At 57.2% G+C, this 11999-nt stretch overlaps 4 protein-coding genes across 4 annotated transcripts; all 4 read left to right on the plus strand.

Annotated features, from left to right (window-relative positions):
• Positions 1-2331: 2331 nt before the first annotated feature.
• Positions 2332-3501, plus strand: DCS_03050 (uncharacterized protein; the record flags this gene model as incomplete). Its single annotated transcript, XM_040800374.1, has 1 exon — positions 2332-3501. The coding sequence occupies one exon, from the start codon at positions 2332-2334 to the stop codon at positions 3499-3501; it is 1170 nt and encodes a 389-aa protein (XP_040661257.1).
• Positions 3502-4095: 594 nt separating this feature from the next.
• DCS_03051 (uncharacterized protein) lies at positions 4096-4752 on the plus strand (the record flags this gene model as incomplete). Its single annotated transcript, XM_040800375.1, has 2 exons — positions 4096-4188; positions 4345-4752. 2 exons carry the CDS (start codon positions 4096-4098, stop codon positions 4750-4752), a joined length of 501 nt encoding a protein of 166 aa, XP_040661258.1.
• Positions 4753-5176: 424 nt separating this feature from the next.
• Positions 5177-5425, plus strand: DCS_03052 (uncharacterized protein; the record flags this gene model as incomplete). Its single annotated transcript, XM_040800376.1, has 1 exon — positions 5177-5425. The coding sequence occupies one exon, from the start codon at positions 5177-5179 to the stop codon at positions 5423-5425; it is 249 nt and encodes an 82-aa protein (XP_040661259.1).
• Positions 5426-6734: 1309 nt separating this feature from the next.
• Positions 6735-11997, plus strand: DCS_03053 (Sec7 domain-containing protein; the record flags this gene model as incomplete). The annotated part of the gene is made up of 8 exons (XM_040800377.1): positions 6735-7185; positions 7267-9800; positions 9854-10143; positions 10204-10546; positions 10603-10991; positions 11052-11502; positions 11540-11605; positions 11662-11997. The coding sequence occupies 8 exons, from the start codon at positions 6735-6737 to the stop codon at positions 11995-11997; spliced, it is 4860 nt and encodes a 1619-aa protein (XP_040661260.1).
• Positions 11998-11999: the final 2 nt, after the last annotated feature.

The raw sequence follows: 11999 nt of genomic DNA on the forward strand, positions 1-11999 counted from the left end.
ACACACGATGACTCCCGCCGATACAAGCGCATTTACATGTAGCCCTAGGTGGACAGACCTACAGCCCTCCTCACGCTGCCCCCGTGGCTTTCTCTTGCTCGAAACGCGGGCAGGTCAAGAATCGGTCCTTTCCCGCACTGCTCAACTCAATACCCTCTCCCCCATCACATGAGCCACTTGGCCGATGAACGTCATGCAGGCCAAACCGAATCACGGAGACACGTGGCCTGCGATTCGTTCGAGACGATGACGGGCGTAGGCGATCCTGTCGAGCACGGCCGAACTCGGTCCCATCCCCCGCGGTGCCTCGGCATACGAAGCGAAGCGAACCTCTAGAGCGACACATGCCACGGGCAAATGGAATGCGCGGGAGGGCAAGTGAATGCCGGCCTAGGAGCGAATGAAGCACGAATGGTTTGCAAAGGATTCCAAGTTGACCGTGGCAGAGAGCACGTCGCCGGACCGAGAGTTTTTCGTCTTCCCCGTCGCCCCGGGAAGGTGTATCGATTCAGCTCAGCACCCGCCAACCGGCCAGACATGATCCATTCTCCTCATCCGCCTTCGTACTGGTCCCAGTTTCAAGGGAGAGCGGGCTCTGATTTTCTCGTCTTGTCCCGCAGCTCGACGGGATACCAGGAGGCTACCGACAAAGGGATCATTGTCGGTCGCCCCTTGCCATGGGCAGCATCCTCCTACCATGGACAGCCACCGATGCAGCATCCCGCTTGCCCGAGGGGTCAGTACTTTTGGCACTCGATTCACTGACCAGTCCCTCTGCAGGTCCCACTCACAGAAGCCTGCTCTTGACCCCTTCCACCATCGCTCGTGAATGGACGCCATGCTCTCACCGCTGCAGCCGTGTACCTCCTGCTACATGCATTATACCTACACACCTTCTTGCCGTCCGCAAACCGACCATGCGATCCCTCGACGCCGACCTCTTGTCAATGTCCCCGACCCTCTTGCACCCCCAACCCCCTACCGACGAGCTTGAACAAGTTGAATGTTGGATCGATCAAGGTCGTCATCGCGATGCAATTGGTCATGGCGCAGCTAGCACCCGCTTCTTTCCATGGTTGCTTCCAGCACAGTGCCCTGTACCGTGTTCGTTGGTAAGGGTTGACGACGAGAGTGAGCTCCTCGTCCTGGGCGGCTGCTTCTACTGATCGATGACGATGTAGCACTGCTGGCCCTTTAGTAGCGAAGCGCAGGTGGGAATGCACGCCTGCAAGCAAGAGCACCTCTTTATTTCCATCCGCACATCGAGTAGCCCTTCCGAGGAAAGCAAGCATGGGATTTGTCGCAGTCGACCATGGAACCCGCCGCAAACCTCGCAGACTCCATGATCCTACGATAATGTTTTCCGTATTCTTTTAAAAAATGCCACGAAACTAGTTGGCCGAGTATTTGAACCCTGCTAAACCGCAGAGCAAAGCACTTATGCATATGCCGCTTTGTTCATGTTCAGCAGTTCATGTCGACTCTGTACATGGAGGGGCAATACAACCAACCACTCCAGGTTACGACAGGCAATTCTATTCTTGTTTCACGATAAATCGAATAATATACACTAAACTTATGGTTATTCATCCGAGTACTCTCTACTGACACCCACGAGCATCATAATTATAGCGAGCATAAAGTACATGCTTACATTGCCAACCCAACTGATGCGTTTGGAGCCTTGTAAGTAATAAAGGACAGTATGACTAATATTATTTCTCCGTACGCCGTGCTCCGTACTCAGGTGTGATTTGGGGCTAGACCTACCAAGTACTGACGGAGGAAGACACGACTCTGTAATATTACAGCACATGAATGTGCCTGGAATGAATACAAGCGAGCAAGTACAGTACGACGTACTTACGGAGTAGATGCAGCGTAATTACTTACTCTGTGCGTACTTACATTATTACAGTACACCCAAGTATAGTAGTTGTACTTACTGTAAGTAGTAGCTGCAAGTAACAGTACAGTACTTTATGTACATGTACTTGTCCATGTTCACCGTTCCACTCACTCAGCCCAGATGCTCCGCTGTGCTCTCAAGCTTCCACTCCAACCAACTCCTTTCCCCACCTCCAATTCACCCGTGCGATTAGTATTCATTTCGTCATCAACCCCGACTTGTTTTGGACAGCATTCGAGCACACCAAACCGCAGCCGCCCTCATCGGAGACGTAGCATTTCAAGCCAATTTATTGCATCTATGCCGACTCCCCGCACACCATTCAAGCTCTGCGCAAATCTTCATCGTCCTTGACCTCTGGCCAGCCGTAAGGATCATCCATCACCTCCCGACGTGGCCAACCCTTCTTCGCTCTGCATGCCATGAACGACCTCTCGCCGCCGCCCAACAAAACGCCGGCACGCCGGAGAAACGGTCGAACCGACGGCAAGTCTGGCGCTCAAAAGGCCTACGCGTCCGAGAACGATGCGGCCACCCTGAATGCTCAGCGGCATCACCCGCAGAGGGTGGTGCCTCTCACCCCGAGCAAGGTCGGGGCAGGCTCGCCGGCTCGGACGGACGCCGCCACGGCGCAGGCGAGCTCCAAGCAGCGCAACAGGAACAAGGCCAAGGCCAGGAACACCCCTGTCTCGCCCGAATTGAATTCTCGCGGACGCCAGACGCCTCCCCACCGCTCCATACCCATACCCACGAAGTCCGCGACGGGCGCTGCCTTTGCCGGCGCGACCTTTCACGCATCTCCGGCGCCCTCGGCGCTGCCCATCCCCAGCTTCCTCGCCAAATCGTCCAACGAGTCCCCCGTCTTCGGAAACCGCACGGGCATCGTCCAGGAACTTTCACCGCCGGCCACCGACACGGATGCGCACACTCCCTTCCGTCCAGCTTCGGCCCCAAAGTCGACCGAGTCTCCGCTGGACTTCATGTTCCGCGCCCACCGCGAAGAGAGGGAGCGGCAGTTTCGCGACACATCCATGGGGCCGGACTCCAGCCCCTCTCGCCTGGCTTCGGCATCGGCCGTGCCTGTCAACGGCGGCCACGGCTCGTCGTACACGCCCACGGTGCCGTCCGGTCGCCGTGCCGGTTCCCGATACCCGCCTGCCGACTTCGGTGGCTCCGATCTGGACGCCAACTCGAGCCGTCCCTTGGGCCCGACCTTCTCGACGCCGTACCAGGAGCGAATCAAGGCTGCTCGGCTCGGTGCTTCCCCCTCGCAGCCAAGCCAGCTGTCGTCGGCGCAGCCTTACGCATCGACGCCTTCCGACGACCCCACCGATGCGCTGAAACGGTTTCTCTTTGGCGGAGGCGCTCTTGGAGGCGCGTCGTCGAACCCCGGCTGTCCAAGCACGATACTCTCGTCTGCCTCGGCTGCCGGCGAGACGACTCACAGCACGCCTCCGCCAGCCGCCCAAGCCGGTGTGCCGGAACAGGCTCGCAGCAACAATTTTCAGGCCATGGAGAATGATTTGCGAAGGATTCTGAAGTTGAATACGACAAAGGGCACGTCGCCGGATCGAGGCTTTGTCTCTCAGTGAGGTCGAATCAAGTCACCCGCGTCGCGCAGCCGCAGTCCCTTGGGCGATTGCCCTTTTCGCTCCTCCTCGATTCCTTGGGAGCATGGCGCCGCAGAAGACCCATGGACGACGGGGTGTTGCCGGCGGGCCTTGGTCGACGAGCCAACGTTCTCGCGTGCCCGTGCCCGGACATGGCTGTCGAGCACGCCCGGTGATTTGTTGATCTGCATTTCAAGTAGGTGCCTGGTTCTGGGAAGCATTTTGATCTAGATCTTGTTTGATGTGCAATTGGTCTTGAGGCAAGAGTCTGCACTGGTTGTGGCCTAGCTTACCGCCAAGATGGCTCAAGTTTCCTCGAGGTTGAAGGGTTCAGCGCACTGGTCCTTTGAAGTAGATTCAACATGATACATATCTTCCTTCAGCAGCTCATAATATATCCTGATATGAATCCACTCGAGGGCCCCTTGCCACGGAGCACTGCGTCCCCTGCGATGGGGGATAGTGGCATGGCGCCATGGCCAGGATGGTCGAAGAGTAGGCGCACCGGTCGAGCTGTCCAGGCTCTTGTTGACACCGGCAAATCTCAACAAGCAACCAGGGACAGTTGCTGGCACCATGCGTCGGGGTATGCCGACATCAATACTGGACGATACGGGCAAGCAAGGACGAGGATTACGTATCATCGAGCGAATGGAAGTGGCATGTAAAGTACGCACTGGACACTCCCATCATCTGCTTGTAGTAAACTCCATCAGTCATCACAGATTGTGCAAAGGGGATGCAGAAATTTGCCTCCTGGGCCGCGGCGGATGGAACGCTTTGTCGAATCGCCAGCCCAGCGAACCAACAAGTTGACGCACATAGCTGCAGCAACGTGACGAGGGTTGGGTCACCTCTCCTCTCCACACCACGCCACGCCACGCAGAAAACAGCACACATTCTCTTCCTCCACCGAGCCGAGATGGTATCAACGAGCCGTCCGACACTGTACTAACCAGGAGTGACGTGAAAGATCCAGCTGGTGAGGTGTTTCGCCGACCTAGTTTCGAGTGTCTTCTCAAACGACGTTTCTTCTACGCTGAATCTTTCGATGTTGACCGAACCTCAGCCAACCAGCTCGCCGACAACCGTGGCCTCTACGACTATGGCCCCCCAGGCTGTGCGTTACAGGCCAACATTGTCAACGAATGGCGGAATCATTTCGTCGTCGAGGAGAACATGATGGAACTGGACTGCACTGCCATCACCCCATCACCCCCGCAGCAGTCTTGAAAACCAGTGGCCATGTGGATAAATTTGCCGATTGAATGTGCAAGGACGTTGTTCGAGGCGACCATCTTCGTGCAGATCACCTCATCGAAACAGTGCTCGAGGAAAGGTTGATGAAGCACCGACACCGGGCGACTGGCTGGCAGGGCAAGGCAAGCGAACTACAAGATGCCATGGCACAGGAATACGAACAAGTTCTCGCCAAAGTATGCAGCTCCTAGGCCCCCCTTCCACCCCTCCCTCCCCTCCCTCCCCTCCTCTGTTCTATTAGTTGCTCCTCGAGCTGCGCAGCTTCCTTTCCTAACCCCAATTTTCGGTATCGATCGGCAACTATGATGGCGCCGAACTTGGCCAGCTTATCAAGCGATACGACATACGGAATCCCGATGGCAAAGGAGAGTTCTTAACCCCGGTGCCGTTCAATCTCATGTTCAAGACGACCATAGGACCAAGCGCGGCCGCTCTGGTCTATCTCAGACCCGAGACGGCTCAAGGCCAGTTTCTCAACTTCCGGAGGCTGCTGGAGTTTGGGCAAGGAGCAATACCGTTCGCATCGGCGACCATTGGAAAGTCGTACCGCAACGAGATCTCACCTCGTTCTGGATTGCTTCGAGTCAGAGTTCCTTATGGCCAAAGTCGAGCACTTTGTGGACCCGGGGACGAGCAAGAGCCATGAACGCTTTATTGAGGTCTCGCACATCGAGCTGTCCTTCTTTGACAGAGCCACGCAGCTTGCCGGCAAGACCACTGTGAAGACAATGACTATTGGGGACGCTGTCGACAATCGAATGGTCGATAACGAAACGCTCGGATACTTCCTCGCCGAATTCATCTCTTCCTTACAGTATACACAACACATATCGAATCATACCAAAAAAAAGGCATTACATATTACATCATGGACCTAGACATACTCGACCATGAACTTTGTACATGGCCATACCCGTGACATTGCTGATGGTGCAGTGTGCAACTAGAAACGGTATCCTGTTTACGAGAATCAATTCCCTATTAATAATTCCAAGCCCGAATACTGCAAGTTCAATCATACAAGTACTGTACTCTGGACATGTACCTACTGTATTGTAATGCTTGTATCGACCGCACCAAGACTTTGCTACCTAGCATTGTCGACATGGGCAGAACATATTTGAACCGAATCCCCAAGCACTACCTATATTTCTATCGAAACAAGTTGTTCTTAATCTCTTCTATTAAAGACATGCACCCACGTGTACTTTCTAAAGTACTTAGTATTAATACTGTACTGTACTAATACGGAGTGCAGTACGAACTAATTAATAAATTATACTTACAAGTACACATTTGTATACATATCAGGAGTACTCCGTAGTAAGGAATAATACGCAGTAATTATACATGTACTCCGTATTCCGTATAGATTTACTCCGTATTTCTATTTTATTAAGATTATGTTTTTCTAGTATTACTGGGGGCGGCCAACCGAGACAGCGACGGACTAGGGTTGCCCTATCATTGCGCGACATGCTTCCTTCCAGCCGCCTTTCCGCTTTAGTCATGTTCGCTGGCCAGTCGTTCAGACTCCTCATACTTACGTGTGAACAACCATCCAAGCCAGCTTCGCCAAAGCTCAGCAACTCGGCATAACACTCTCTCCCGTTGATCGAAATCAACACCTCCGCTCCGACCCGACCATTATCAACAGCGAATGAGTATCGCCACGTTTGATTACCCGCGTCACCAGCAATCAAGCCAGCACCCAGGCCAGCACCGTTATCCCCGTTCGATTCGACCACCTCCCCCAGTTCCGCGCATGCGTCTCACCGGCCTTGTATCCTCCTCCAGCCCCATCCTCTCGGAACAGGTTTCGCCAAGCCGAGGTGAGCCCTTCCATTCTCGAAAGCCATGGCTAGCCTTGATGCGTTGGCGTCCGGTGTTGCTTACCGGTGGCATTTGACGCGACATAGCATAGGCGTACTCCTCGATCCGATCAGCGACAGAACATGATCCGCGATGCCCATCTTTCTACGAGAGGGGGCTTCCCAATCTCCGAATCGACGATGCCCCTTCGAGAAAGCCAGGCGCAGGACCAGCCGAGGATGCGATACCGGAGCCGCCCCGTGTCCGTCGCCGTCGACCCCATCTCCTTGGTCATTTCCGAGTGCATATCCATCACCTCCGCCATCCAGAAGCATGCCCGGTCACCACACTCGTCCGTATCCGCCATTCTCGGCGGCAGCCCCAATCCCATCCATCTCGGCCCCCCGAGCCCTGCGGTGAAAGGGCGAAGCAGAAGTCCGTTGGCGGCCGCGGCCAGTGCCGAGGATAGTGGCTCCGACACCATCGTCGCCAACAGTCGTTGGGGTCTCCGCGGCCAGCGAGGCAAGAGCATGCAAGACAATCCCATGATAGCGGGCTTCGGAAAACTTCGTTACGAAATCGCCGTCATCAAGGGTGCGTCTTCACCCCGCCGCCCTTCGGGCGCAGGGTCCGCTCCGTCCCTCCCCCCCCGCGCATGACTGATGTTGCCTCTAGACATTCGCTCCTTCGACGCTCCCTCGCTCCTGGCGCCCTTCTTGCTCGTCATACAAGCAAAGGGTACGGCCGCACCCATAACGGTCCTCGCACTCGGCGCGCTGAGAAAGTTCCTCGCCTACGGCTTCGTCTGCTCGGAATCCCCTCGGTTCGCCTTGGCCATGCAGTCGCTCTCGGCCGCCGTGACGCACTGCCAGTTTGACGTGAGCGATTCTGCTCAGGGCGAGGTCGTCCTTCTCATGATCCTCAACCTCATGGAAGATATGATGTCGGGCCCTGGGGGCGACATCCTGAGTGACGAGAGCGTCTGCGACATGATGGGACGCGGCTTGGCCATCTGCTCCCAGCCTCGATTCTCGCCTGTTCTGCGACGAACGGCCGAAACATCCATGGTCAGAATGTGCCAGATCATCTTCGAGGATATCAAGCACCTCGAGGTCGAGGCCGGGGTCGGCAGCGACGATCTCGATCATCAAGTGCACAGCGACATGGGACGCATTCTGATGGAGGAGCCCCCCACCGGCAGCACCGGTGAGCCTGCCGGCACCGATGCCCCGACACCGCCCATCCGCAGCCCGTCGTCGTTGGAGTTGCCCGACGGCGAGCCGCCGACCGCATCCCTTCCGGAACCGGCCCAAGACGCGACGAGCGAGTCCAGCGAGACCGAGTCGCTTGATCTCAAACCATACTCGCTACCGTCCGTCAGGGAACTCTTCCGAGTGCTCGTCAATTTTCTGGACCCAAACGACCGTCAACGCACCGATACCATGAGGGTCATGGCCATGCGTATCCTCCATGTCGCCCTCGAGGTGTCTGGGCCGCTGGTGGCCCGGCACCCGGCACTTGCCATCATTGCCGAGGACCGTCTGTGCTGCTTCCTTTTCCAGCTCGTCAGGTCGGACAACATGGCCGTCCTGCAAGAGTCGCTGATCGTGGCCGGCACGCTGCTGGCGACCTGCCGAGGGGTTCTCAAGCTTCAGCAGGAGCTGTTCTTGTCGTACCTCGTCGCGTGCCTGCACCCGACGGTGCCGATACCCCGCGAGGCCGGCATCGAGCCCTCTCTGTACTCGGGAATCCCGGAGACGCCCAAGCTGGTCAAGCCGCCACCCTCGCAGCAGGGCAGCGGTAGATCCACGCCGGTGGCGGTCAAGGATAGGCAGAAGCTCGGCATGGAGGGCGGCGCTCGCAAGCCGGATGCTCGGCAGGCCATGGTCGAAAGCATCGGCGTCCTGTCGCGCATGCCGACCTTCGTCACCGAGCTTTTCGTCAACTACGACTGTGACGTGGATAGGGCCGATCTCTGCGAAGACATGATCGGTCTCCTTTCGCGCAACGCGCTGCCGGACTCGGCAACCTGGAGCACCACGAGCGTGCCTCCGCTGTGCTTGGATGCCTTGCTGCGATACATACAGTTCTTGGCGGAACGGCTGGAGGAGAAGCCGACGGGCGAAAACTACCCGGATCCCGCCCAGCTGAGAGAGCAACGACGACGGAAGAAGATCATTGTCAAGGGCACGAGCAATTTCAACGAAAAACCCAAGGCCGGCCTAAGCTACCTTGAGGCGCAAGGGATCATCGCCGACCCGAAGGATCCCGTCGAGGTGGCCAGGTTCCTCAAGGGCACCTCGCGCGTTTCCAAGTCCGTCTTGGGCGATTTTCTCTCCAAGAAGGGCAACGAGGCCATCTTGCAAGCCTTCATGGACGCCTTCGACTTTTCTGGCAAGCGCATCGACGAGGCTTTGAGAGTGCTGCTCGAGACATTCCGACTACCCGGAGAGGCACCGCTTATTGCTGCCATCGTGGAATCCTTCGCGGAAAAGTACTGCTCCGGCAGTACGCCTACGGATGTGGCCGACAAGGACGCCGTCTTCATCCTGACCTACGCCATCATCATCCTCAACACCGATCAGCACAATCCCAATCTCAAGTCGTCGAAGCGCATGACTTTTGAAGATTTCTCGCGGAACCTCCGCGGGCAAAACGGAGGGGTCGACTTTTCCATCGACTTCCTTCGGAGCATATTCGACTCGATCAAGCTGAACGAAATCATCTTGCCGGACGAGCACGACAACAAGCATGCTTTCGACTACGCCTGGAGGGAGCTGCTGCTGAAGACCGAGTCTGCCGGTAGCCTGGTAATCTGCAACACCAACATCTACGACGCCGACATGTTCGCCGCGACGTGGAGACCTATCGTTTCGACTCTGTCGTACGTCTTCATGTCCGCGACGGACGATGCCGTCTTTGCCAGAGTGGTCACCGGCTTCGACGAGTGTGCACGCGTGGCTGCCAAGTACGGCAACACGGAGGCCCTGGACCAAATCGTCTACTGTCTCAGCCACATGAGCACGTTGGCCACCGAGTTGCATGTCAACACCTCGCTGAATGCCGAAGTTCAGGTTGGTGAAGGATCCGTCATGGTGAGCGAGCTGGCCGTGAAGCTGGGACGGGACTTCCGGGCACAACTTGCCACGCTCGTGCTCTTCCGTGTCGTCACGGGCAACGAGGCTCTGATACAACGAAGTTGGGACCACGTACGTCCGGAGCTCCTCCTTGCATGACCTCGCTCATGAGCTGACTCGCACAGGTCATACAAATTTGGCGCAACCTATTCGTGAATTCGCTCATCCCGCATCCCCTTTCCACCAACTCCTCACCCTTGGAGATTGCCGACATTCCTTTGCAGACGTCGACTCAGGTAATCGACCGAGCCGCGCGCTCGGCAGACGCTGGTTTTTTCAGCGCCTTCACCTCCTACATCTCGAGCTACGCAGCAGACGACCCCCCGGAGCCGTCGGAGGAGGAGCTTGAGAGCACGCTCTGCGCCATCGACTGCGTCAAGTCGTGCAACATGGACGCTTGTTTTGATAATATTAGGTACGTCGTCGCCCATGCCCGGTGATGCGAGGAGCCCACGAGGTTGACCATGGCGGCCAGGCACCTACCGGCGTCGCAAACCACGACTCTGGTGCAGGCCATGTTGGACAAGATACCCGAGGAGGAACACGCGGGCGTCATCATCGTCAAGCAGGATTTGACCACTCTGCCCCCAGGCCCCAATCAGCCGAACCCGATAGCGTTGCCCAAGTATGACCCTGGCGCCGTGTACATCCTCGAATTCTGCACCGCCCTCGCCGTTCGCGACGCGGCATCGGTTGAGCGCATGGGCAAGCAGGTATTCGACGTCCTTCAACGGCTTCTGCGTGAGCCTGGACAGTGGCACTCGATCACGGTGACTCGAGCGGCATTCTATGCTCTGAGGATTCTCCGGAAGGGCTATGTAAGTGGCCGGCCGGCCGTCCACCCGAGTGCCTGTGGTGCTGACGATGGAATCAGGATCACGACTTTGTGAACGTACCATTCCTGCTTCACACAATCTCCAGCCTCCCGTACGACACGTTCGGGAACGCCTCCGACACCATTCTCAAGGGCCTGGCCGCCTGCACCTCGGAGCCCGGTCCGTTGCGAAGCGAGATGATGACGTCGCCCGATTTTTGGGCCGTTTTGCGCATCTTTTCGGGAGACCCAAAATCTGCGGCCCTTGTGTTTGACATTATCGAAAAGGCCAGTACCGGAAACCCGTCGGCCATCACGGCCGACAATTACGAAGCCGCCGTCGGTCTCCTCGATCTTTTCGCCTCCTCGGCGAGCCCGCAGGTGGCGTCGGAACATGGCGGCGAATCCACGCATCGTCCACGGGAGAGGCAGGTGAAGCATGGGAAAGCGTGAGTCGCCCTTCTCGAGGCCATGGTGATTCGAGTGCCGTCTGACCCTTCCCCGAACAGTGACGGCGAAACCGTGGCTCGCGCGTGCAGGGCAGTGAACGCGCTGCAGAGCATGACGGCTCGTATCCCCCAGCTCATGCAGCAGTCCCACCTGGAGAGCAGCGAAGGCGAGTGCAGAGCCGACGTTCCCTACTCTTCACCGCCAGGGAGCGCCGCTAACGTGACGAACAGCCTGGTCCTCCTACTGGCTCCCCATCTTTCAGGCCCTCACGACGCAGTGCACCAATCCTTGTCGCGACGTGCGTCAGTTGGCCTTTTCGACGTTGCAGCGGTCGCTTCTCTCACCCGAGTTTACGTGCACCGATCCGAGAGAGTGGACGTCGATATTCGAAAAGGTCTTGTTCCCCTTGATCCTGCGACTCCTGAAACCAGAGGTCTTCTCGTTGGACCGGGATGGCATGGGCGAGATGCGGGTGCAGTCCGCCTCGCTCATATGCAAAGTCTTTCTCCAGTACATGTTGATGATGTCTGAGTGGGACGGGATGCAGGCCCTTTGGTTGAAGATCATCGACGTCATGGATCGCCTCATGAACAGCGGACAGGGGGATAGCCTCGTAAGTTCTTCCGCCATCGTTTGCACGTGGAAGCTGGACTCGACGCTGATGTGAAGCTTTCTCAGGAGGAGGCCGTGCGAGAGAATTTGAAGAACGTGATGCTGTTCATGGCGAGCAGCGGATACTTGGTTCCGCCCACGCAGGATCCGACCAAGAAGGAGCTATGGGACGAGACATGGAAGCGCGTCGACCGTTTCCTGCCCGATCTGCGGAATGATTTGGTGCCAGAAGGCGAAAACGGATCGGCGGACGCACCCAGTGCCCCGGCGGAGGAAAAGGTCGAGGCCGAATCCAAAGGCGCGGAAGAGAAGGCGCCCGGCGACGACGCGGAGGAGACGGCGGAGGAAGAGGGAGGGCATGCAAACGCCGAGAAAGCCGAGGAAGAGCAATAGTC

The sequence above is a fragment of the Drechmeria coniospora genome, chromosome 01, assembly GCF_001625195.1.
Source record: "Drechmeria coniospora strain ARSEF 6962 chromosome 01, whole genome shotgun sequence".
Taxonomy (NCBI): domain Eukaryota; kingdom Fungi; phylum Ascomycota; class Sordariomycetes; order Hypocreales; family Ophiocordycipitaceae; genus Drechmeria; species Drechmeria coniospora.